The 27,925-nt window shown below is 42.3% G+C and overlaps 1 protein-coding gene across 4 annotated transcripts; it reads right to left on the bottom strand.

Annotated features, from left to right (window-relative positions):
- Positions 1-179: 179 nt before the first annotated feature.
- Positions 180-27,925, bottom strand: pum2 (pumilio RNA-binding family member 2). Of its 4 annotated transcripts, none has more exons than XM_083790997.1 (23): positions 27,809-27,925; positions 23,685-24,048; positions 19,757-19,825; positions 18,995-19,100; positions 16,289-16,476; positions 16,017-16,189; positions 15,250-15,592; positions 14,577-14,670; positions 14,289-14,396; positions 13,982-14,127; positions 12,735-12,855; positions 11,512-11,652; positions 10,678-10,977; positions 9,884-10,111; positions 9,129-9,396; positions 8,621-8,750; positions 7,384-7,518; positions 6,326-6,463; positions 6,102-6,227; positions 5,692-5,763; positions 4,533-4,654; positions 4,010-4,202; positions 180-2,775 (listed from the first exon to the last, which is right to left on the bottom strand). In XM_083790997.1, the coding sequence occupies exons 2-23, from the start codon at positions 24,033-24,035 to the stop codon at positions 2,644-2,646; spliced, it is 3,684 nt and encodes a 1,227-aa protein (XP_083647123.1). In that variant the 5' UTR covers positions 24,036-24,048; positions 27,809-27,925; the 3' UTR covers positions 180-2,643. The 4 variants fall into 4 exon arrangements, with proteins under 4 accessions (XP_083647123.1, XP_083647122.1, XP_083647124.1 ...); XM_083790996.1 differs by lacking the exon at positions 27,809-27,925 and adding an exon at positions 25,656-25,812; XM_083790998.1 differs by lacking the exon at positions 27,809-27,925 and adding an exon at positions 25,656-25,812 and having other exon boundaries at positions 7,390-7,518.

Genomic DNA, 27,925 nt, shown 5'->3' with positions numbered 1-27,925 from the left:
AACACGAGTTAGACTTCAATATATTAGCACCCCTCACTTCAAACGGGTGTGATTTTTATTAATTTGGGTTTATATATATTTCAACGCTGCAGAGTACCACATTGTGACATAAGGATAAAGACTACTCAGACAACTTCACCATACACACGTTTCAAAGAAAGCACAGCACACTCATCAAATGTTAGAAGAACAGTTTAATCATACATAGTCACAATTCTGCTTCCAAAAATGAGTTCTTTTTCTTCATCTAACATCTGGAAATGTACATAAGGCCACCTGAAAATGTACATGACTTTGACAGTGTGACAAAACTCATATGTTCATATTTATATAATTGACAATATTTTACATTGCTTTTGCTTACAAGGTAGCAGCTGTTTCAAAATACAGCGCTCTTCTGTACAAAAATAATTCTCGTCATATCCTGTGAAGATTCCATGGTAGCAGAGGACTGAAATGCAGCCTCGTTTTAAGTACAGAGCATTGGTGGACTTTTCCTTTTCTTATTTTTTTTTCTTTTAAACTGTCACACATAATAAAGACTATAAACAGAGGATGTTACAGCTCCAGTACAAATAGAGGGCTGGCCTTTCCCCATTACAGATTAAAAACAAAAATCATGCCAGATTGTGAAGCCATAAAAAGTTCTTTTTTTAAAATGCTTGATCAAATAAACTGTATACATTATATTCAGGGGGAAGGAGTGATGAATATACACACATCAAAATGCACATTTGCCTTATTTTTCTCCCCCCTCCCCCCACTCCCCGCCCCCAAAGTGTAAAAGACATCCCATTTACAGCGTCAACGTTTACAAATGTACAACTGTACAGACGAAATAAAAGCATCACTACAAATTTAGCAAGGCCTGTCAAACACCACAACTAGACATTTCATTTATAAACTAATAAACTTACACTTATTAACTGCACATATACTACATGTATTCTACAATTATTCATATGAAGCAAAAAAAAAAAGCCATCACTACTAGCACTACAGGTGAATTGTATAGCTTTTGATAGCCCCACCAACCTCCACCGACACACTTACATACCCAATCTAAAGGGGGATAATTATATATATATATATATATTAAAAAAAAATAATCACAGAACCAGAAGAGATTCCTGCAAGATCCGTTTCTTTCACTTTTTTCTTTCAGATGTACAAACCTGGGATAAGCACTTCTCAACCACTATATCCTGCTACTCAGCTCATACAGGCGGTGGGGGTACCATCACTGCTGCAAGCCCCCGTACCCAAAAGCAACAATTTACTTGTACATAAAGATGCTATACATTGCTAAACTACTTCTATGCAAGAGATGATATTCAGTACATAAAGATACCATGTTCTAGGGCAGTGTTCATCTCAAAACTACAAGACAGGTAAGATGTTGCACAAAACATGATAAAGAAAAAAATCATTCCAAGTTTTAAAACAACTTGCCACAGCATGCCAATGCATAAACCCAGTCCCACCCACTACCCTACCCCCAAGAAGCCCCCACTACGGTCATTTCTTTTTAAGATTACACCAGGTTACACACCTGCTATACAACCAAACCTCATGCTCTGCTACAAAGAGTTCTATTGATGGTTGCTCTTTACCTGGCATAAGCCCAGAGCGACCACTGGATTTAGATTAAGACAGCCATGTTGAGGCTCAGTGGAAACATTGCTGTCAATCTGTACTGCTCAGTACCAACATTATTCAAATAGTTAAATCACGCAAACTACTGGCTGCTAGTCAACAGGGTTAAGGGCAGAGTAAAGAGGAGGGGATTTAAAAGGAGAAAAAGGCAACAAAAAGCCATCATTGGACGACACTACCCAAAACTAAAGCACAGCTCTGTGACAAGCACACAAACGGGTCTTGAGGACCTACACAGTAAAATCCGGAGTGTTAATTTAACTCTGAAAGTGTAAAAATGTACTGTGTAGGGATGCCTAAATCATTGATACAAGACACAGTAATCATCTGAATAGACAGATGAGGAGCTTCTATCTAGCCATACTACATAGTGCTATTCAAAAAGAACCAATCAGCTGCTTTGGCATGGGCACCACACTGACTGTGCATGGGTTAACATAAAAGGTCAAATATTCAAATGCCTGGCTTTTAGTTAGAATAGCTGATACAAGTCTGGGTACAAAAACAAGTGGAAATCATTTTTCTTAAAAGGATCACTCAGTTTGGCCATATAAAGTCACTTGCTGGTGTAATTGTAAGAATTGCAAATTGCAGCAAATGTGTATATTTTTTCTACAGAGAATTTACAAGGTAAAAAAACTAAATGTACAAGATTAATATGAAAACCAGTCAGTTACATCAATTACATAATAAACAATGGGTTTGTGCTTTACCCAGGAAACACGGCCTGCGGGCTGTGTGTCCTCTGGTGACCATGCAAAGGGAACTGCACTAGGGGACACACAGTGGCAGGGGTCAGACGTCACAGCATTCGTAGGCGAAAAATTTAATCATCTTTTTTGGTAATTCCCCAAAAATGGGACAACAGAGGGTGTTATGGTGAACCCCTATGGCTAAGGGAGCATCTCTTACAGAAAATGGGGCAAAAGAGGGGGGATTATGAAGGAGGGCTCCAACTGTGGAATTGTTTAGGGGTCGCCAGGAGGATTACATGAGGCCATTTGTGGGGCCGCCGATTGGGCCCAGATCAGAGCCACTCTTCATGTAGTACTTTTCTAGCTTGGCCAGAATGTGCTTCCCATAGGTGTACTTGCGTAAGGTGGCAATATGAGGCCGAATCTGAAAAGGAAGAGAGGGCAAAGTTAAGCAAGCTCAAAGTCATTCTCGTAAAAAAAAAAGAAAAGAAACATGACTGGCCAATATAGATTTTCTTTTGAAGAACAATAATTGATAGCAAAAATATTGAATATGAACTTTTCATGGATTTTTTTTTTAAAATTGGATGTTGATTTAAATTGAACAGAACAGTATCGTCTTTTATTTCTTAACTTAAAGAATTTGAGGCGATGAAGAATAGATCAAGGTAACAACAGACTGCATCGCAATGTGTCATATTTCCTGCCTCCTTGAATATCCATTTATTGACACGTTACAACCTATATAGTGTTTGGGAAACAGCAGGCTTGGCTATGGTCAAAGGTGCAGGCTATCTCAAATACAGACTTCTGTGGACTCTTCATCAACCACATAAATCTTGTGTATTAGCTGTCAAAGATGTAAAGATGTCTGGGTTATCACAGAGTTGAAAGTTAGCAGCGGACTGGCCTCATGCTTTTCTCTATGCATGAGGAAGAGCCCAAGCTGCTTCTTTTCACCTGACAGGGGAGAGTTTCCCCGGCCGGACGTAGCGCGTGGAAGGAACACGTTATTCCGACCAGTTCCATAGGTAGTTTAGAGACCAGGATTACTGCATGTTTTTTGTGAGGGTACCTACATACCCTAGGAGATACAGGGATAACATGCAAACTCCACACAGAAAGGCCCTTTCGCCAACCACCCCTAGGGTATGGGCACTGATGACGCGGAGGAGAGAACACGCTCCCAGCGGGAATCGAACCCAGGACCTTCTAGCTGTGAGGTGACAGCACTACCGACTGTGCCACCGGCCCCCTACTTGCCATATGCTTAAATGTTTTATAAGACCATCGATTCATCTGCGATAGCTCATTTTGGAAAAGCCGGGGTTTAACGAGACACTATCATCTCATTAAACCCAGCTGGGTGAATAACCTAATCAACATCACCACGGTAAATGCTCCATATCAATGTAAACGCTAATGTTAATGTTCACTGCATGAGTTACATACCGTAAATCCTTTATTTTGGCGTATAAAATTTGAACCACGGTGCGGGGCGCAGAGGCGTTTTTCTTTTTTTTCACTCTGGCTTTTTCAGGTTTTCAGGCCTAACATTATGGTAATTATTAGGGTGGGGCTGAGCCTCTGGCTGACCCAGTTAGGGTAGGGCCGGGCCTTCATTTTCAGGCCTTATGAGAACACACACACACCCCTACCTTGTGCATGATGATTTTGCGCTGAGCTGGTTCTGCCATGTCAATCATCCTCTGGACAACATAGTTGGCATACTGGTCCTTCATCATGGTGTACAGGGCACTATGGGGGCCATCTTTCTGACAGCAAACCTCATCTATCAGTAGGGCCCTCTCTGCACGCGAAGAGTGGATCACGCATTTTTCAACCACATTACTGAGGTTGACAGAGACAGAGAAGGGAGGTCCATTAAACATACAACATACAAGTTGATTATTGAGCTCCAGATTGTAGGCGTTGGCCTACTCAAGCTTTCATGTTCTGCAGGCCCAGATAAGATATTATGAGCCCAGTTTAATTCTGTCTATCATTTATCATCGTTTGAGTATCCGTTCATAAACAATACAATAAATGAGTTTCCTCTGTCACATGTAAGAATATGCTATGCTTACGACGATGACACACATTCTTTGTAGAAAAATACAGCCCTCCAGAGAGGTGGTTTTCGTGAACCTGCCTGGTAAATACTGTTAGAATTTGGCATACCTTGCAAATTTGTGTTGGCTCAAGACAAGGACCTTCCCGCGAACTTCAGCAACAATCTTGCTTTTGTCCTCTGGCCTGCCGTGCTCCAACACATGCTGGATTACGTAGTTGCCGTACTGATCCTACAGGGGGTGACACAGAGGCATCAGGCGTGAGGCATCAGTGATTTGGGTGTGAGACATTCATGTATCAAGAGAGAACAAGCCTGACACCCCTTTGTCTCATTGCTGTTCATGCACTACTCCCCAAACTCATCGGTCCAAATTGATGTGAAATCATCATGCATTGCTAGTGACAGCTATGTGTGCACGATAGCCCCATGTGTAGTTGTAACATTATCACTGCAGAAGGTCAGACAAAACAGACGCTGCTGGTCTAGGCTTATATTGCCAACTAGGCAAAAACAACAAATAGAATCTTTGCCCCTTCAGGTAAACAGTTATGGGTGTGATTTTAGTGAATAACTTACACCTGAAGCAGTGTAGCGGTAGACACAAAAAGAATTAACAAAACGTCAACTCACCTGTCCAGGTAATACATAATACCACTCTTGAATTGAGATACAGTATCTTAGAAACATTTTCAATGTAGTTATAGTTGCATTCCATTTGGACCAATGTGAATGATTTGCCTTGTAATCAATTTCCTGTCAATCTGCTTTGATGGAAATGTCTGGAAAATGTCTACACTTATTTAAGTGCCTGACTCAAGGTCAAGTTAAACTAATGAGAGCAGCGTTTTTAGTGCTCCAATGTATCAAAACGCTCCTGGCTTGCTTCTTGCTAGCAATTACAGCTACATTTACGAGGACAAAAGCAAAACAGATTGATCAGGGGAGACACTTTAGGCCCAAAACGTAAGATTGTTGGAGAGCAGAGAAGCGAGTGCGGTGTCAATAGTCTGTGGGAAGAGGCAGCCTCATTGTTTTGTTTTTTAAGGCAAAGCAAGAAGGGAAAGAGTAGGAAGAGGGAGGAGGCGGCGAGGAGAGGAGAGGAGGAGGAGGAAAGGATGGATTTTGAAGTGAGTTAGAAGCCCTGCAGACCTTGGGGAGCTGGAGACGTTGCTACGGGTTAGGACAGACATACAGGAAGTGATACAGGAAGGAGAAAGGGGAAGAGAGACAGGGACATCCGCGAAGAGGGAGGCAAATTGCTCTGACCTTGAACAGTGCATCGCTGGACACTGTATAATATGTTTTGGGTGTCATCTCCAATGATACGCCTTGATATTTCTAGATGGAATAGGTGGAGGGGGAGGAGGGGGGTGGATGTTTCAATAGTCAAGTCATAGGTCAATTGTCATGACAGTTGGCAGTAGAATTACATCATCTTTAAATTATCCTTAAACATTTATTCTAGCAGACAAAATACTAGACAGCAAACAATGACACATTAAAAAAACACCATGAAATGCAAAAAATAGAAAAAAAGGAGACATGGAGACATGCACATACACAAGACGAGCATAATTTACAAATCCACTCATGTCTGGGGAGACATGAGTGCTACATGGCATTTGTGGCTTTGAGGGCCTGGAGATGAGAGCAGACGCTAGCAAGGACATGCTTACCTGGCCAAGCTGTTCAGAGTGCTGATGCAGTTCCTCGAGGATGGGCAGCGTCTGCTCCTGGGTGCAATGCTCCAAAATCCTCTGGATTACCCTGCAGCCGTAAGGGTGTGTTGAGAGTACAAACACCTAGGAAAGATTTTTTAAACCGATGTCAGCTTTGTCTGGACTGGTAAGATTAGGCATTAAGATGACATATTAAGCATCAATCATAACAAGGTCCCCACCTGTCCCTGGAAGGCATCGATAATGAATTGTAGGGCCTGAGGCTGGACGCACTCTATGCACTTCTGCACAACGTGGTTGCCATTCTGGTCCTTCACACACTTGAGCACATGGCCGTCCAACTCACGGACGATGTCACTCTGAAATGGAAACGGGATGTGTGGATGTTGCCGGAATTATTGGGATTGCATAAAGGGTATTCAAGGGAATAATGCCTGTCTGTTTCAGCCTTTATGCAGGGCATTTTTCCTCGCAGTCAAACACAGCCTTGCCATACACATACTATGGTCTATGGCCGACATGACATAAAACTGGTTCATATTTTACAAGTCAAAAAACAGTAAGTAAAGGTAGTAGTTTTCACATTCACAGAATCAAAGTTCTTAGCGTATTGTAGTGGTGTAGACACCCTGATCACATCACTGTCTAGTCAATAATGACAGTAAAGCATACTCTCGTGTTTAAACACAATGAAGGCTATACTGTCAAATTGTGTCAATACACAATACACAACAGTGTCCAAATCAGAACATGCTGTAAGTAGACCGTAAACACTGTACTAGCAGTTACATAATAGAGGTGGTGATACCAATTACGTTCATAGTCGTTTTATCTTTTCGGCAAGCAACACACTAGTCTTACTAAATATATATATATTAGGCTTTTACAACACACTGTATGATTTATGTTGTGATGAGTCGTTGACAAAAACCACAAACGACAAATGACTAAATATATTGAAAAATAGGGACAAGGGGAGAAGAGACCCTAGAACTTTTTTCCAGGGAAATTAAAAACGATAATAATAAAAATAGGTTAGGTCAAAACCCACTTGCCAATCCGAGTAATATTCGTTTTACTTGCCATGGGCAACGTGTCAGAGATGCAGAGAATACAACAAATATTTTTGACATAATGCAGAGAATTCAGTTTTATGTCCGCAATCAACGTTAGCCCCTACACCAAAGATTTTGACATAATGTTGGAAATTGTGTCCCTTTAAAGCTAAATCGGTTATTTATATATTTTGGAAAACAAAAGGAAGTGAAAGCTCACTTACAATTACCTGCTGGTCAGAAGAGATGGACTCCAAGGCTTTCTGGATCACCCGACAACCATACATCTGCAGAGCTAAGGGCAGGACGTGTCCACGGATACGTGTGGCTAAGGCCAGCTTCTGATCAGCACTCCCAAACTGTGGGACAGAACATCAGAGTGCATTGCTTGAGACTGGATGATACTTTTTAATCATATTCATAACTAGAACTGCACTCTGTCGAGTGCATACTTGCTTGTTGCACACTAGTAGGCCATAAATGGCCAACTAGTGCGCAAGCAGAGCGTGCAAGTACTTTCGACCGCTGTAAACTGTCAAATCTCAGTATCTCTGTGAAGGAACGTTTGAAATGTATAATTATTAGGTGTAACTATTTGCTACCTACCTACTTTATGCATATAAACACCTAGTATTATTAAGTATGGTTCAAGTTTCTATCTATATAAGAAATACAGTTTTATCGATGTAGATATATTCTGGATCCCTTTTTAGTTTTTTAAAGAAAAATAAATTGATATGTGATGAAAAAAAGGTATATAAACTGAATTAAAATATGTTATACAGTATATGTATTTTACTGATTATGTATATAGTATACGTATGACTAGCTCTAAATGATGACGTAAGACATACGTATACATATACATATACTATATAGAGTATGTAGTTGTACAGTAAGTTGATTAGCGGTATACTGTGGTTACTTTGCGCCAAAAACCGTGCCAGCCAACCCGCCATTTGATGCGTATGAAAATAAAACAGCAGATTTGTGCCTGGTTTGCTGGGACCAGATTACACAAATGACCATATTTCTTACGTCATCATTGAGAGCTAGTCATACATATACACACCACATACTCTGGTCCCAGCAGATCAGGCAAAATTTGCTATTTTATTTTACTGATTATGTATATAGTATACGTATGACTAACTCTAAATGATGACGTAAGACATATGGTCATTTATGTAATCTGGTCCCAGCAAACCAGGCACGGATTTGCTGTTTTTTTTGCATACACATCAAATGGCGGGTTGGCTGTCACGGTGAACGAAGACCGTTACTTATTACTTGCGCGCTCTGCTTGCGCAAGTAAAAACATATTACCTTATTTGAGAGGTTTCTCGCAAAATCCTTAATTATAATGACGATTAGGTAAGTGGAAATCAACACCTTAGGAGAAATCTTAAAGATAAAAACCTAAAGTTGAATGCAAACAGGCACTGATCTAGAACTTCTAACCTCAAAGAACTTCTGGATTACGTAATTCCCAAACACATCCGTCATCAGCTGGTATGCTGCCTGTAGAATCTCTCCAAACACCATCTGCCTCTCAGCCGGAGTAGCTCTCTCCAGCTTCTGTTGTATAAACCTAGCAGAAAAGGACAAGTTCAGTAGAGTACAACAGTACAGGTACAGGAATTATCAAATGACAATTCATGCTCTGAAGACTGCTCTGGATGAGGGGAGAATCATGCTCTCAGTAGCAGACTAAAGTTAGTTTTTAGTCTGCTTTGGAATTAGTAGCTTTGAAATTAGTATGTTGACCACATAATTGCAACATACCCAGTTCGATATAACATTTTTAAAGACAAGACATATTTGAAACAGTTCCAATTTATCTTGAAATCAGATATTTAAAAAAAACTATATTTTTAAACACGCAAATATGGCAAGAATACGCAAACAAAAAGCACAACAAATCCTCGTGATTTAGACAGCGTGTGCAAAAGGTGCGTCCTCCACCAACCTGGATCCGTGCTGATCCTGAGAGAACTCCACCATGTGTCCCGGCAGGTCACGGAGCTGGAGGTTGGGGAAGCGGTTGTTGCGGAAATCTTCCAGCAGGCGGCTACGACCGGAGGGCATGACGTCAGAGCGGCTGTATCGTGGGCGAGATGGAGGAAACAGCTGGCTGCTGGAGTTGAACAGGCTGGACGTGCTGCCGGCGCTGCGGTACTTCGCCTCAGCTCCCGGCGCTGCAGAGATGTAGCGCCCGCTGCCGTTCGTCAGGCCACCTGGTATTGACAAGAGAAATGTAGCAACCGAACATCCTGCTGGGAGACGTCCTGAGACCAATTTTGTGCGTTTGTTTTTCTGTAGGCTTATGCTAGTTGAAATGTGTCACTTTTGGGCTACCCTTTCTAGATACACATGGGAAGTACAGCTATCGTAATTGACGATATTCACACCGCGGCCGTCTTGCCAGCAAATAGCTCATAATATGTCTACGGTGGATTTTTATGAAACAAAACTTTACAGATTGAAAGAGGATAATTCAAGCTTTCTGTACAGCTGCAATGTTCGTGAGTTTGATGTTGTTTAATACAATTAGATAGGACTTTTCTGTTTGGATGAATAGGCTGTCTATGGGAAAATACTTTGCACCTTGCTGGCAAGATGGCTGCGGTCTCAATATCGTCAATAGTTCTTGGAGCAAAGATTTATTTAAATTCAAATGTCCATGGGAATAACATGCCAATGAATAACAGGAGACCATCTTACCTAGGTGAAGGCTAGAGGAGGACCCATGTGAGGAAGGCAGGGAAGGTGGGGGGGTGAGTGGGGAATGGCCTGGTGTCAGGCCAATGGGGCTGGGGGAGGAAGAGTAGCCCAGGCTGTTGTAAAAAGGCTGACCAATGGGAGTTAGACTGCTGCCACCTCGCTTGTACAGGTCAGAACTGGCCAACAGGGAATCCCTGCGAGATACACCGCTACTGTTGGAGCTGGACACTGCAAGAGAAAAAAAGAGCGAGGAAAGAAAAGAAACAGTCTGTTCAAATTCAAATACGTAAATACAAAGGCCCAGAAAGAGCTTTAGATTTCAAAACAACTAAATTGTGACTCCTCCGCGTCATCAGTGCCCATACCCGAGGTGGGGGTTGGCGATAGGGCCTTTCTGTGTGGAGTTTGCATGTTCTCCCCGTGTCCCCTAGGGTAGATACCCTCACAAAAACATGCCGTAATCCTGGTCTCTAAAACTACCTCCCCCTGGCCAGCCGGGGCACCTGATGGAGGGGAAAGGAACTGGTCGGAATAACGTGTCCCTTCCACGCACTACGTCCGGCCGGGGAAATTCCCCTCTGTCAGGTGAAAAGAAGCAGCTTGGACTCCTCATGCATAGAAGGAGGCATGAGGTCAGTCCGCTGCCCCCCCAGGTTGGCAGAGGAAGTGTAGCGCCCAGGATTACATTAGATAATTGGCACTGGGTGAAAAGAAAAACTGGGTTACAAAATCGTGGGATAAAAATTTAAAGAAAAAAAGAAAAAAAGAAAGAGAGAAGAGTTTTAATCACTAACCAGAGGAGCCAAAGCCCCCGAGAGCAGAGCCAAGACCAACGCCAAGGGAGCCCCCAGTGCTACTGAAGCCTAGAGAGGAGCTGGGTGGCGGGGCTGCAGAGGTGTGGGAGAACAGGGAGCTGCTCTGGGAAGTGGCTGGGACTGAGCCAGAGCCATAGAACGAGCTGGAGGGCATGCCGCTGCTGGCCTGCTGCTGCTGTTGCTGCTGCTGCTGCTGTTGCTGCTGAGGCATGGATCGATACAGCCCATTGGCTTGACCGGACATGTTGTTTCCAGAGCCAGACGCCGATGCTGCGGCCGCTAGAGGGACGGTGAGGTTGAGAAAGAAGAGGTGGTTGGAGGCAAAGCTGTGGTTAAACCAGGAGAATGTGGTCCAGTACAGCACAGAGTATTATTGACAAATAGGGAAATTGGCTTTTTAGCATTTGCATGTATATGTAAAAAGGGCTAGGGGAGATTTTGCCCAAGCACAGTCAAGCCACACCGTTACTAGATTGCCTGACTGTTAATTCACTTTAAGGTTTGGTTACTAATACTATATAATACTAATAAGATACCATGGCTCTGTGCACAACTGTAGCCCAGAGTTTACTGAAGGTGGCATACCTGGTTTCCTGTTCAAGTTCTCCAATTGCTTAATTTGAAGCTATTGAACTTAAAACGAATTTAAAACAGGAAACGGGCATGCAAAGTTTTGGGAACCCGGGACTACAGTTATGCACAGAGTCTATTGGAAAGTAATTTAAATTCAGTGCAAGCTTTACATCTGGTCACAAAGTAAAAATGTACAGGAAACACCCACATTACATCTACATTGTGAGGTAGCATGCTCACCAGCCTGTGCTGCAGCAGGGTTGATGAGGAGTGGGGTTTGAACCAGTCGGACAGGTCCACCCAGGCCTGTACGTGCCCCGGGGCCCATCACAAGGTTTCCACTCTGGTCATAGTATGCTGCAGGGGCCAACACTTGATAACCTAGGAAGAGAGGTTAGTGGAGATTATAATCCGAGTTGTGTTCAAGAACACTGTGCACCGTTTACTAAAAGTGCTCGTTGCCACAATCACTTTTAGTAAACACTGGTTACTTGCATCATATTTAGTGGCTGTGGTGTTTCGTGCCAAACACTATCATTATAATTTAATCTCAAAAGGTGTTTTTTGTTTTTTAATTAGATCATCTCATTTTCCTTTGCATTATTTTTCTCACAAGAAGAACAATAATGTTGGTTATGATATGTTATTGTTATCAGTCTTGCAGACCTTGCCATACTAGTATTTTGCCACTTGACAAATCAACATTTGATTCTTAATTTTTCCACAAATCTTCTAAAACAAAGCCTTGCTGTAAATACACTTGATTGAGATTTCATTCAGTAAACAATGAACACAGCTTTCCTAAAGGTTCCAACCTTTGCGAACTTCCTTTCGGTAATTATTGCTCAGGGAAACTATATAACCAGAGAAACATCTGTCCATTCATTATTGTTTTAATTATTAGAATTATTTTTCCTCTAGTGTACAGCTGACAGGATGTTGACACGGCTCAAGAACCGCCGCTCCCTTCCAGCAGCACAGAGTCAGAGACGTAATTGCCGTTTATTCTGTGCGCAGTGCAAGTACGGTGCACATGCAGTAGAAGGTGTGAGTAACTGTGACTAAATGAAAACCTTTATTATTAGAGGTAAACATGGAATGAGTAGACACATACGGGATGGTGGGGCCCGGCTTCAATCAAAGTATAGAAGATATTGAACCGATGGAAAGTTGACAATAGCTTAGCTTATGAATAAATAATAACTACATTGGATCCATTGGAAGACATGTTTTTATTTCTTACCCTCAATTTCTGAAAAGTAAGGGTTTTGGACAAGTTTTTCACCCACCAGCAACGATATGAACAGCCAGTGTTTCTTGGGCTGACAATACATTAAGATTACCACAGTAGTATAGTTTGAGTGTTTGTTTTATTTAGATAACCAAAACTGCATAAAAATAGTTAAATGCACTGATGCTCAGTGTAGTTGATGGCTGCCCTGTTGGAATATTAGTGAACTGACCTGACATGCCTGCGTAAGCCAAGGCTGGGTTAGCAGCAGCTGCTGCTGCAAGGGACTCCTGTTGACTCTGCTGACCCTGACCAGGTGTAAGGGGGCGTTGGTTGTTCCCCGTGCGCATCACCTAGAAAGAGATGCAAGGTTATTTATGATACTGGCTGGCACAATATAGCATGTTCTTGTATGGATACAATATCTGAAATGGGATTTGTGAAGATGATTTATAATGAATCTACTTAAAGATAGAAAAAACTAAAATCCAGTGTTTCAATGAGCTGAAAATCTTCTACATTCTACTAAACAACAATTGGAATGTCTGCAACTCGGGATCTCGTATTGTGACCATTATGCACATGATTAAATTCAGATTTTGACGTGAATATCAAACCCATGGCCAGCTATCGTTTACTCACAAATGCTATGTTCAACTAGAGACAGAGGACAATCCCTTCGCTTCCATTGTCAAAAGTGTGAGAGAGGTTTTTCTTTTAAAATATTCAAAAAGGTTTACTCTGTAAAATTAAGTCCCTTCATTCAAACTACTAACTCTGACTGGGGAGGGAAATAGGTGGGTTATCACAGTACACCGAGACCTAGGCGACAAGGCGCGACAAAGAAAATCCCTCATGGCAGGAGTCTCTTCCTGGATTTTAGCAAGGAAGCTTAGAGAAGGAAGTGTCATGGTCACGTGACTGTGCTGCGCTATGACACTTTCATGGGAGCCAAATCTCACACTGGAAGTTACATGAATAAAAGCAGTGAATGGCGCAAGCTTGACCAGCACATAACAAACATTATTTATGAACCATTGAGACCTGTGTCATATAAATCGGTTCAGGCATATAAAAGAAGACATATCACAGTTTGTTTTCTAATCTGTTTTCGATGTGCACAGTACATCATTTCGTTTCTGTTCCGGGGGTATCGCGAGATTTGGCTGCCAGACAGGAAATGGTGGACAGTCTTGCGATATTTGACACGTTCAGAAACGTACTTTTGGCTCTTTAGATACCTCTATAAAATTAAACAGTGTACACATCGAAAAGCAACACAGCAATTTTTTGTCTAATGATCATACATCTGGAATTCCAGATGTGAAAGAAAATGAAACTCATATCAATCCGTTTGTCTGACATTCTTTAATATCTAAATTACCATTAGTAGGAGATCTCCTCCAATCTTCTGATAGTACGAGAGGTTAGCTTTCATTAAAATAAAACAGACAAATAACCAACTACTTTAACATCTACCTGCTGTTGGCCAGGTCCTTGTCCCTGATTGGATGCTTGTTGATTAGCTGAGTGATTGGCATTAGCTGCAGCCTGCTGTTGGAAGAGGTTGGCCGGGTACACACCCCAGGGAACACCATAGTACTGCGGTGGAACCACTGTAGGCCCTTAGGGAAGACATTAAGTTATACATCTATGATCGCTAAAATTATTTAAAAGAAAATAGTAATCTAACAGGGGTCTCACAAATATCCATTTATCAGCTTGGAGGAGCCCCTCAAAGAATATTTTATTACTTTAAAGCCTGAATGCAATGGGGCGAGCTAACCTGCAAGTGTGGCTGCTGCTGCTAACCCAGCAGCAGTGTAGGGGTCAGTTCCAGGTGGGGCAGCGGACATGATGTAAGGGTTTGGCACAAAAGCAGGAGCAAGGCCAGCTGGGTAATAGAAGAATAAAACAAATACCAGTTCAGGTGAAGAATAAAACAAATACCAGTTCAGGTTTAAATAATGACAGTAAATGTATGCTGCCCACTATTCAACTCGATTCCTACAAAGCAATTGTATCAAAATTACACACACAAACCTAACCATCATAGCCATGCATGGAAACATACCGAGGTGCTGCTGCTGGGCTGCAGCAAGCGCATATTGTTGTTGCTGGGCAGCAGTGAGCTGCTGAACAGTCAAATGATTTGATCTCTGGAACAACTGCAATGAAAAAAAAACAATCAAAACTAGAAAAAGTGCCCTTCTGGGCACAGGTCTCCACCAGGATAGGAATGTAGGACATTGCAGCTTGCCTTCATCTGGTGGTTGGATAAAAGGGCAACAAAAGTAAATGAACTTTGGAAGCCAATCTTAACCAATCAGGATGGAGTCTGAGAAATCTGAAAGACCGGTTTCGTTGAATGGCTCTAGAGAGACTGTGTACCAATTTGCGTGATGTTTGGACAAAATCTGTAGGTGTACTGTGCAAAAACTTGTTTTGCACAAAGTGGCCTCCTGGTGGCGCTATAACAGGCCGTTCTGGAAAGTTTGGGGCAGAGGTTCATCGTTGGCATCCAGGGAGTGTGTGTGCAAAATTTGGCATCGACCGGGTTAACGGTGGCCGAGATTAGCTGCTCACGGACACACACACACACACACACACACACACAGACGGACGGACGGACGGAGTGCAAAACATACTCTCCCCCCATGCCTTCGGCCTGGTGGAGACAATAATTTATGTAAGCTGAACAGGCTGAACCATTGGAACCCCTAGTTAGATGTTAGAATTCAACAAACCTGCTGCTGGGAGTTGTAGTCAAACAGGCCCACAGGGGTCCCAGAGGAGTCCACCTGGATCTGGTTTCCAGCATAGTCAAACTGCAGGGACTCGACACCAGCTTGTTGCTCCATACCCCCCATGTTCTGGGCCTCCTGGTTCTGGAAGTCCTCAGTAGGGGCCTTATTCTGGGCAGGATTTTGTTGCTGGAGGGCATGGGGGTGGGGGTGGTGCTGGGGGTGGTGCTGGGGGTGTTGGTGTTGGTGCTGGTGCGGGTGGTGCATCATCTCTAAACCAGCTTGGCTGGGGCCCATTCTCTCTACAGCCTCAGTGGGGGAAGCTTGGCGACTTCCAGGGGTTGGACTGGAGGAGCAAGAAAGTGTTGTCATTCAAGCACGATCCCTCATGTTTCATTAATTTAGTATAGACCTCTGCCACAGTCTGTCCCACATACAGGGCTGCTAACCTCAAAGCTTTGCAGTGGCTGAATATCCATGGGAAATGTGACCACACAGCTATACACAGTTAATTATAAATATTTAGACATTTAGCTATAAATATTTTGACATTCAGAGTGGAAGTCCACTCCATTCCGATTAATTTGCATCACATACCGTTTTCTTAATGGCATGTAGCCATTAAACCATTTTTTTTAGACTAACATTCCTCATTGTTATGGTTTGTTCTATTTCAACCTCAGTATTAGAGTGGTGCTGTCCTCTCCCAATGTGTGGCTTTGCGTGTAGGTATGTATGTATAGTAAATATGTTCAAAAAAGATAACATACTTAAAGTCTTTGCAGTCTCTGTCCATGCCATTGAGAAGGCCTCTTCCGTTCGCTTTAGAAGCATCACTTTCCTCTCCCACCTTCATCTCTTGGCTTTTGTCCTCCTCAAAAGGAGATACCTTCTCTTGGGTGTCACTCTTTTCTCTACCATCCGGGTCAGCATCTCCTCCACCCTGTGAGCAAAGAATGTAAGTTCTGGACTATGTACCACTAGTAAAATCCAAGACCAACTGTTTGCACTATGATGTGTCCCTGGAAAGAAAGAAACTTACATAACCACCATTCCTGTAGCGGCCATCCATTTTGTCTCCAGGAGAAGAGCTCAGGACATACTCCACCATGCTCACTCCCAGTCCTCCTCCTTCAGAGCGAGGTGACAGAACAGAGTTTGCATCTCCGTTCCCGTGGAAACTCTGGCCTGGTCGCCGCTGCACCATGATTGGCTGGGACACTGAATGATCTGAATGACAATTTGGTGGAGGGATTATTAAATTATCGCATAATTATGCGCATACACGTCTCAGCAACACAAAGGCTTGAGTTTATAATTTGGTCAAACCACAGTAATAACTGTGGAATAAAGTAATGCTTTAGTATGGCTTTACTGGTGCCAACAAGTTGGCCCCTTCCCACTGGATCCTATTATGACAAAGTATACTATAATATATCAGCAGGCTACAAATATATTGCACAAACCACCTCAAAAGAAAAAGCACAGTCAAACAGTGAGTGAGTGAGTGGGGTTCCCAGTGAGTGCATCAGCTACAACTAGTAGCCACTTTGAACTTGACCAAAAACAATGAAGTCTATTGAAGGCATACAATTATAAATTATTCTCAACCCATTTGATTTAAAGAACTCCCAGTTTGGTATGCATTAGGCCAGGGGTTTTCAACAGGTGGTCCGTGGACCACTGGTGGGCCGTGGAAGTATTGTGCGTGGTCCCTGATCATTCATTTAGTAATGTAGGATTTGTTGACTTTTTAAAATGTATTTCCACTAGTTGAGAAACTGAACTGAATGACCTGGTGACCTATGATATGATGACCGTCCATGTAGTCATGTACTGACAAGTTGGAAGTCAAGAAATTCAACAGAAAAAGGGAGTTAGAATCTCAAAAGGGGGAAGTGCACCGGATTGTCTGGTCAGGTCATTATTATAAGGAAATTATTATTAGTAGTCATCAATGGACCATTGGTTGAGAAACAGTGGGATGTATACACATACAGTACAGTACATATGGGATACACAGCAGTGGTCCTCAGGTTTGGGGAACACTGTTGTGGTCCTCAGTCATGTCTCATGTCTACGACTCCAAACGACACAATCTGCACCTACATGAAATGCGCACCAGTGCAACTAAACCTTTCCATTAGTAAAGAAGAAATCACGTGGACGACTACAGGCAAGATTTGGGCTGAAGTTCATATTTATGATATGAAAACCATCAATACAAGAAGACTCACCCCGTTTCTGTTTTCCTCCCAGAATTTCTCTAACTATAAACTTTCATGACAGCAGACAGCCTAAGTACAAATGTGATAAGCTACTACAGTGAAGTCTGTTCACAGAAGTTGTTGTAGGAAATGTGGGGATTATCTGATGAGGTACCATTTGAGGGGGCAAAACCTTACATATACTAAATAATACTAAATTGTTTATAGGGTCAATATAAGTAATATAATATAGCCTTTCCACAGGAGTATCTTTTTATATTTTTCCAAAAAGAATACAAACAGCCAATAGCATATTACAAAGTTATCCCCCTCACTGGGGAAAATTCCGGGAGGAAAAACAGGCACGCACCGGGGTGAGTCTTCTTGTTACCAAAACCATGCTCCTGTGACTTAAACAATGTTCACTGTTTCGAAGCGTGTTAAACTCGTTGGACCTCGGCAGCATTAGGCGAGTGGTGTTCTCATTCTGGCTAACGTAGTGCTACAGTGAAGAGAGACGTCCCCACACTGTAGCTCTGATAAAAGGTTGAAAGTTTCTGTAACGCTTGCAATTGTAGCCTTCAAAAAAGGTCACATTTCTACATAAATACGAATCGTCGACAAGTCGCATTAAACTCCCGACTCTGATTGGACTAGATAAATCCTGTTAGCGAGTGAATTCTGGGACGGGTGGATGCTGTCTGAAGCACACTGCTGACTGATCAGCTCCCAGGCAGAGGGCAGTATACGGTTACATGGGCGATTCGCATCCAGGTGTTTATATTGGATGGAATTTGGAACGTCCAATCTGTTAGGTTATAATGTTATAACTTCTAAAATTGGGGTGGTTGAGACATTTCTACTGAGACATTTGACGGTGTCAAAGGTCATGTCTTACCTAGACACAGGATCTGACAAATATTAAAGGTATTCCCTGAGCAAGTCTTATCTCTGAGCACTAATATCTCAATGGTATAAAAAAAAAGAAGAAAAAGGACTTTCACAGGAAACGGGGTGTAGAAGAGGGAGGAAGGAAGGTTAAGGGCAACACATACTGTACAGGCTGCAAACGGCACACGTCAAAACAACCGCCTACATTATTTTCAATGGACCTATCCCACACCGGAGGTGGCAGACGCCTGCTCATGCCTCGCCCGGCGCTCTGATGCGCCACTGTTCTATTTCCAGGCTTTGCCGTGCAGTGAAAGTGATTTTGTTTTTACTACAAAGCTGGTAGCCGTGCAGCAGCGCACCGTTGGTGCTTATGGCCGGCACTTCATGCGCGTCTCTGCTACGCTACGCAGCCTGTATGTGTTGCCCAAGTTGATAGAATAACCACATTTTATTTAGTAAACTTTTAGTAGGGGCAGCACCTTTTATCCGTATATCTGCCCACATCTCTAATTGGTACATGGATTTGTTTTCAAAGCAGCAGACGTTGGTCTGTTTGCGGCCGTTTCCCAGCCGTTTAGTTTAGAAGGTCACAAGACATAACGGGAGGCAGAGATTTCCAATCGTACACAAACATAAGTGACACTCACGGGATGTTCCCCATGCATTGTCCCTCCACTCCTCTCCAAGAAGCATCCCCTTCCTTCCATCCTTGGCCAATTCATCAGAATCCCAGAGCTTCTTTGCTGGCAGAAGCTATAAGAAAAAGAAAAACAAATCAGCATCCTAATGATACTCTACTGCTGCAGATGTTAAAGGATTGGTTTAAATAAATGATCACTAGAGTGCAAATATGTTTACAAATATGAAATACCGTGTGAAAGCCCACCTGAAATAAGATCTAAGCTTAGTGCCATGGACAGAGATCTCCGTATTTTAATGTTTTATATTGATTAAGGTTGGTCGCGGTCGTAAGCCACATCTGGTTAGCTCTGGAATGTTAGCGCATTTTTCACATGCTTTTATCTCGGATTCTAATCTCCGATTCTAATCAAAATTTGCTTTATTTACGGACGATTCCGGCCGCGTAGCTGACCGTGGTTACAAAATGTATGTTTCGGGTGACTGAGAAATGTGATTATATAGATTTAACTTCTGGTTCACAGACCTGGGGTCAGTTATTCCCCTTGAATAATCAACAGCTGAAAAGACCTCTGCACCCCGAATTAAGGAATTATTATCCATGAGGGCCGAAAACGGCATTTGATGAGGTGAAATTGACTGTCAACCGGCAGAAGTGAATATATGGAAAATAAATGTCTCTCCTTGTAAAATCCATGATCTCGACAAAGGTTTAAAAATGTTGAAATGTGAAAAAGTCGCCACACACACACACACCCCCCCCCCCTTACCTCTCCCATGCCTCTGGACTCCAAAGCAAGAGCCTGAAAGTCATAGTTCATCCCATCAACCTCACGGACCTGAGATCAGCATAGGGGAAACATATTATTATATACAACATTATAATTAAGACATCAGAGTTAGTGGTAGGATGTTAGGCAGTAAATTCAACTTAAGGCAGGGCTCAGGATAGCCCCTTTTGGAACCCTCGGTTACCTTTTCTGAATTTTGGACGGCGGTACCCTAGCCGGTACCCTCGCTGGTTATTCCACTCTCCATAGGACGCAGCTTTACCTATCGTCTGTTCACGGAGACCCGCACGGTTGCTTGAGTCTTGGTGAGATGTTTCAAATATGCATACAACAGCTTTAGGAGACCACGGAAACTTGTGCGAAACGGCGCTAATCGGCGATGCCGTTAAGTATTTCTAATCTGTTTTTAAAGTTTTGCTTCGCTGAAATTCTCTCTTCCTCACGTCCCATGTCCCGCCTCCAGCATTATAAACATCCTGCATGTACGCGGTCGGCCAATCAGAGGCAGTAACTAGGACGTGCAGCTAGCCAGTCTCGGTGCGGGAGGCGGTACAATGGGAAGTCAACAAGGAAGTCACTGAAGAGAGAGGAGAGAGACGTTCAGCGAAGCAAAACTTCAACAATTAGCGCCGTTTCACACACGTTTCCGTGGTCTCCTAAAGCTGTTGTATGCATCTTTGAAACATCTCACACTCAAGTGACCACGCAGGTCTCCGTGAACAGACAGTAGGTAAAGCTGCGTCCTATGGAGAGTGGAATAACCAGCGAGGGACCCTAGGGTACCGCCGTCCAAAATTCAGAAAAAGTAACCGAGAGTCCCAAAAGGCGCTAGGCTCAGGTGTGCACCAATTTTGGACGCACATCCCAAAAATGGGGATGCAACTAAACAGTTTCATGGCACCAGTCCACCTTACATTTAGAAGATCTGGATTCTGTCTAGATGTGTCTATGTGTGGGTGGACCTAAATTATATGCTGGTGCACCTATACGAAAACATTAGGTGCAACTTGAACCAACTAAAAAGGAGCCCTGCAGCACAGCACACACCACTGAAAGTCTGTGTAGTACACCTTTTATAGAGTATATCACAAATAAACGTATGTGTAAGATGTACAGACGTTTGTTGTTCATGTTAGAGGATAAACTGATCAGCCTGACATCACATTAGATTCTTTCAGACATTTAGAACTGGAACAGCGATGTTCATCATACTAATCAGTCTAACACCAATGGCCAATGGTTTCTACTAAGCGTAGGCTCAACTGTCCATTGATCCCTGTGGGGAAAATGGTTCTCTGCATTTGAACTATTCTAACAATTATGATCAGTGGGCACTGGGCAGCCACCTAGCGGTGCTCATGGAGCAGTTAGTGGTTTGGTGTCTTGCTCAAGCTAACTTCGACACAAAGCCAGGAGGGGTCAGAATTCGAGCCACAGCAGTGACTCTAACTAGTGAGACACCGTCGCCTATACTACACATGTGCCGGAAGCACCCACATGAAAGGTGCTGTCGCAGTGAGGTCACAGTGAGTTGCCGGAAGCAAACTTCCCCATTAGTTTCCACCATAGGGGATTATGTATGGTATCACTGTAGTTTTAGCAAAAACATGTTTTATTTGCGTTCTGTACTGCATCACCCATAATGCTAAAGTCTAACATCCGGTGATGTCGATGTCTGATTGGTAGAGGTTTTAGTTTTGTCAGCCTGTTTACAGTGAAAGAAAAAAAATAAGAAAATCTAATATGATGCTCTATTTTAAAGATGAAGACACGAGTGAAAATCACTACTTGTCAGGCTTGTCTTTCAGATGATTCATTCGTGTGATTTTGGTCGCTGTGTTTAATTGTGTGTTCGCCTATTCTCACATGCTAGCCTGTCAATTACAGTAAACATATGACAGTTTAACATTTTAATAAAGATTATAAACTAGTAGTTGTATGCTTGAAATTAGTCAAGAGTGAGCAACTACATAGTTTATGTCTTGACCGTTACATTTGCACTATCAGAGACGCACACCGACTGTGTTTTTCTCCCCTCCACTGAGAGCTCTTCTGCCCGGTATGATCAAGGAGGAGCTCCTGCTAGGAAAGACGAGCCGCATGTTTGCTACTGCGTGGCTTATTTCTACCTATAATGTTTTTACATACATATTTTAGCGTGCCGATTATGTTTAAAATTAGCAATACACTGTCTGGATGTCATCTTGAATGATATTAAAAACAGTAGTTCTGTAATCAAAAATCAGCTGTGTTTGGAGGAACATGCAGATATGGGAATCGAACAGGTGAATGAAATCAAGATTCATTTTTAATCATGCAGGCCTCGAAACGTCAGGTATCACGTTTTCATTCAAAGGAAGTAATTCAAATTGTATTTTAATGGACTTTTGATATAAAAATACACAAAAATAGAAATGTCCCCATTGTGTTGGCATCTATTGTTAGGTATGCCCATTATGATGACCACGGGTATGCTCTGAAAGTGTGAAAAACACTTCATTTCACTATGTCTTCAACACCCTGAGCGCACAGGACGAAGTTCTCTGCACTTTCAATTAGTAGCGCCCAGCACTCAGGACGGAGATTGATCAAAAGGACGGAGATTATTGATATTGATATCAAAACCGATCGCATCGCTCCACAGGCTAGGAGCGTCTGTTGCACAACATTCAATGTTATTTTCCGGTGGGACGTCATCGAAAATGTCCCCCCCCCCCCCCCATTTTAACCGACGAGATCGAAAATCTTAAAATGTGAATAACTAAATCTAAATCATTCCGTCCAATTCTAAGAAAATATTAAGTGTTAGACAGCCCAACGCGGGCTAGTCGTGTTAGAATTAATCATACCTCCCGCTGTTGTCGGATCGCCTCGAGTGTTTTGGCTACATCAAGCTACTTCAGCCACATCCGGGATAACATCCGGTCCGTCGCTAAATGTGCTCCGCTGCTATAAATCGCTGGGCGCTAATGGATTAAATAACGTTCGGTCCCAGGCGTTCGGGGTGTTAAGCTATTTATTTCCACCATAACCATATGGGTTTATATTCGTGATCAAATATGGCATGGCTAGCTGGCGGAGTGAGCTGTTGGCTATAGGGTCGGTGAAAAGATATATCCGGTTAGACAGCAACGGTGAGGTTAACTTCACTCAAGTTGGAATATTTCAACTTTAGCGAACATGAGAAGAGCTGAAATTAATTCAATCGTTAACCGTACGCATCTTCGCCTCCTCCGTGAATGTAGGAAACGGGGTGTAGAGGGCTAAACCTACATCATATGATTATTTTTTTAAATCATATAATGTCCCTCTTTACGTTTGTAAGTACATTTTTATATATACTGAAGATTGTTATACACAAGTAGAGGCCTCACATAAGCCCATATGGGTTTCTTGCCTCCTACTGGCACTGTCCCTTTGTATTTCTTGTGCAGACATTTGTGTACTGACTTTTTAAATTGTGCTAAACAAATAAATCAAATGTTAAATGATTCAACTCCCCTAAGAACAAATTTGAGGATTAACTTTCTGTGGAATGTGTAAGTGGGACTGCATTATTCAGATTCAGTTGTCACAACATGCTGCATATCAATAACTGTATATTAAAGATATGATGCTGTGGTGTTGTAAACATTTACTGTGATACAGTTGAAGGCAACTGCTCATACAGTCCACTTTGTCCTTAACAGTTATAACACAATGTTTGAGAAATACATATTTAAATTTTTTGCTGTCAATCATGGGTGGATCATTTTATGCATTTGATTATTTATTAATTTAATCTGGCAGTGAATGAGGTTACTCATTGGATCCCACACTTGATGCATCTTGAAATAGCCACCAATCCTTCCATCTGGCCTGCAATAAATTGTTAGTAAGGTGTGAAATCTTTAACAAACATTTGTACCTGATCAACGTGATTGCCATCTCCAGTTGGCCAGCGGTGCTTGCTGGGTACACAGCCTCCAAGTTGTTCCCCTGGTTGCCTCTGAAAGAAGTAGCCCACAGTGGCATCGTCCTGAGATCGCCCACTCAGTGGAGGCTGTGGGGTCCCTGGGGTAGGGTTGACGCCCCTGTCCATACCCTGTAAATGTGGTCCTACAGGTGCTTGTCCAGCTCCCCCAACTGTAGCTAGAGGTCCTCCTCCATGAACTCGGACACCCCCAGTTTCAGGTGCACCATTTGCATGCAGCATCCCACCTCTTGTCTCCTGCCAGCCCACGTCATTCATACCTAGGATGCTGCATGGAACGCTCATTCCACGGGAAAGCCTACATGAAACAGACAAAGAGGTTTAGCTGACACATTTTTATAATGTAGAAAATGATTTGGCCTCATGAACTTTGAACGTGCTATCCCTATTCTGGGCATGCCATTACATAGGCTAAAATTGTCAGAAAGAAAATAGCAGATCTACAAGCTTGCAACATCAATCATGAGTTTGTACATCAGCTATTTTGACAATGTGACAACAGGGCATAAGTCGTTAAAGCATTGTGGTATTTTTATTTTCTTTGTCCAAAAATAAATTTTCTATGCCAGGGCCAGGCCCAATGTTCTCCTTTTCATATCTTTAAGCCTGGACATGCTTTCGCTTCACTTATTGATTTGTTAGATTGCATAGAATGTTTACAGCAAAGGCGAAAATCGGTCCGTTTTTACTATGAGAACGTCGTTCATCGGTGAAACCCTTTCCTTGACGGGATCTGACTAATCCCCGGGACATTCAACCATCAACCCGTGCCACGAACCCCAAATTTTGGCACCGTTGTTGACATGGTTCTGGTGTCTCCATTTTTAATACATAATATTCCTGAATGGTATGATTAGTTGTTATTTTGATCGCTGCAAAGCTAGCAGGGTAGGCTGTGGTTACGCGAGTACTACTAGGAGCGAAGACAAAAACAAGTGGCTGTCAATGATGATGCCTCAAATGATATTAGCCTACATTTAACTGATGAACCTATAAAGTAATGGTCGTCGATGATCGTTGATCGGCCAGAGATTTTGCTAATACTTCACAGCAGAGCTTGAGACTCGTGTACAGATGTCTGTGATCATTGTTTTTTTGCCTTGTTCCTGCAAATGGACGCGTTCCAGCCCCAAACATGCTAGCTAGCTAACACGTTAGCTCATCTAGGAGGTCCGCATTCTCCCTATCCCAGTTAGCATTGTGGTCACTTTGACTACATGTAACAGATATAAATAACCGGTGCTATTTGCTTTACAGTAAAGTCATTTGGTGTTAACCAAGTTGACCAGTTTTACTTATATAGGGCGCACGGTTAGCCATAGCCAGCTGCAATGTAAGCAGTTAGCAGGCCTCTTATTCTTTCATGTTTATTATTACCAGTGAGACAGACAGACCAATTTAAGCCTACTTGTTGTTAATGTCCAACTGCGCTCCGTTTCTATCTTACATGTTAACTAACCAGTCGGGTCGGCTAGCAAAGACACCTGACTAGTTAGCAAAAGCAAGCCTCTGTTGCTAAGTTACAGGCTTTTTCATTTATATACTTGGTCGCTCGACAAAAACATGACATGTTTTCGCCAAAAAGCACACGTTTTAAAGTGTAAAGGGTGTCGACGTGACGCTGCAAAACACCTTTTTCGGCTAAAAAATTGGTCGTTTTTTTGTCGAGCGAGACGTTCCTGCGACGAGTATGAAACAAACCACGAGCTTAAACATCAAGCAAACACTCTGTGGCTAAAACAACATGGCCCCTCTCCAGGTCCCAAACACAGGGGCCTAAACCGCTAAACAAAAGGGGAAATACACACTGACACACACACACCAAGGGAATCATCATGTTCTAAATAACTGGTCTGCAAACGTGCTGTAGCTATTCGATTTGTGTGTTTAATACGAGATACTCACTGACACGCTGTCGTGTTAGGGTCTATCTATGCTTGTTGCACAGTCAAGCCCCAAAATCTGTCTTGTTTTGTTTCCGTGGAGGAGAGCGGTGATTTAGCAGCAAGGTTTTGAACGTGTAGCCTCCAAAGCTAACAGTTTGCATACGCTACTAACGCTAGTGCCCCTGCCCCCTCCCACCTAGTATATTTTACAGTATAATCTCGCGTAGCCAGACCTCCGTCTCTATTGGAGACTTGTGTCCCGTCTCCAACTACAGCAGCCGCGCGAGAGTACAGTAATTAATTAATGAAGGGTATAACGTGAACGACGTAGACTTGCGCAGGACAATTTCCGAAATTATTTGACCACAGGGAACACCTAGTTTGAATATAAAAAGCACAAAAATAACAGATTTAATAAAATTGTTTATTTGTTTTTATAATGTGTACATTTACTACATTAATACAAGTAAAAGCAGCATCTCACTAAATACTGGTAGCTGTGAGCTATATTAGTACATCCGTTTATGGATGCTGTTATAGCAATATGCGTGAATATATGAATAGGGCGGGCATTTGTCTTTAACGACACAAATAGGCATTTGAGGTGGGGGGGTTGGGTGAATAGTACGTATTGCCTTCAGTCTACTGTACTCTGTACTGTAGCCTATATGAAACTGGATTTCCCTCAATAAAGTATAATCAATGTCTGTCTGTCTGTCTGTCTGTCTGTCTGTCTGTCTGTCTGTCTGTCTGTCATCATCATCATCACGCCGTTTGGCCTTGTGTGGAGCTGATCTGGGGTCGGTAGCTGGGAGGATATTCGGCAAAATCATCAAGATTGTCCACTTGGGGACAAGTTTTTGATATTGGCATGCTTTTCAAAAACCATCGCAAACGAGTTGGGCTCGCACCTTGAATGATTGATACAATAACAATTTTAATGGATTCTGTTTAATAGGCCTATACTACTTGGGTATGCTAAATAAAGTTCTGGAAACCAATGATTTTTTTGGTGTCCACGATGGCTGCCAGGAGCTTAAAATACTATAATAATGGGATTTAATATGTAAACAATCAAAACAATTATGCACACAAGGTTAGATTTCTTTGGCATGGTGTTGGGTATGGTTATAAAGGTCTTTGAAAACCATCACAAACGAGTTGGGCTCGCCCCCTAGTGGTCTGTTTGCAATGAATCCTAGATCAGTAGTTCATGGTTGAAACCCCAAATAATTGATAAAAAAATACTTTTCAATGGATACCGTCACTATATTGGGTATGCTAAATAACATTAAAATCAGACCAGTCTGAAGCGAGTGTTGCAACAGCACCCCCTATTGGTACTCTAAACATATATAGGGACATAGGTTAGGTCAGGACATAGCGACAGGGACATTGCTGTTCCTTAGACTTAGAGTGGTTGCACCACTCAAAAATCAGACCAGTCTGAAGTGAGTGGTGAAACAGCGCCCCCTGTTGGTACTCTAAACATAGGGACAGATGTTCCTTGGAGTGGTTGCACCACTCAAAAATACATATGGAAATCTAACCTCTGGAAAGGCATCATTTTCAAAATGGCTCCCAGTTTATAGGCATTTTAAGCTACCACGGACAACATCTTTAAAATTATGCCTTTCCAGAACTTAAATTATCCTACATTTTACTAGCCTATGTTATTTAGCATACCCAATAGTAACAGAATCCATTGAAAAATCTCATATGTAAATTATTTGGGGTTTCAAGTTTCAACCATAATACTGATTTACCGGTATCTAATATTGGATTCATTGCAAACAGACCACTAGGGGGCGAGCCCAACTCGTTTGCGATGGATTTTGAAAACCTTGTGCCCACTTTTTTTTAATGATAATAGTTTTAGTTCATTTTTTATTAGTTTTAGTGTTAGTTTTTCATGTGCAAGATTGAAAGGTACTATTGCGTAATAAAAACATAACAAAAGATAGCATTAATTTAGTTTGGTAAACACATAATTCAGTTTCAGTTAGTTATCCTTTTTTTGTGCTTTGGTTTAGCTTTCGTTTTGGTTAACTATAATGAATAATGACCTTATTTCCAAGAAAATACACTGAAATCCACCTCCGCCTGACATTCCACCACACTGTCAACAGACAGAGCCTGTGGCATGAACCCTCATCCACAGCTAATTTTCACCTGAAATGGTAAATCAGAGTCTTCCCTTCGCAAGATGCTTGTCGAAAGCAAGCTAAAACATGTTAAACTTGTCACCAAGTGCACGATTTTCACGAATCCCCCCAGCTACGGTTGGTT

This window comes from Protomyctophum parallelum (assembly GCF_964188405.1).
Source record: "Protomyctophum parallelum genome assembly, chromosome: 19".
Taxonomy (NCBI): domain Eukaryota; kingdom Metazoa; phylum Chordata; class Actinopteri; order Myctophiformes; family Myctophidae; genus Protomyctophum; species Protomyctophum parallelum.
This window is presented reverse-complemented; position numbering and strand designations above follow the sequence as displayed.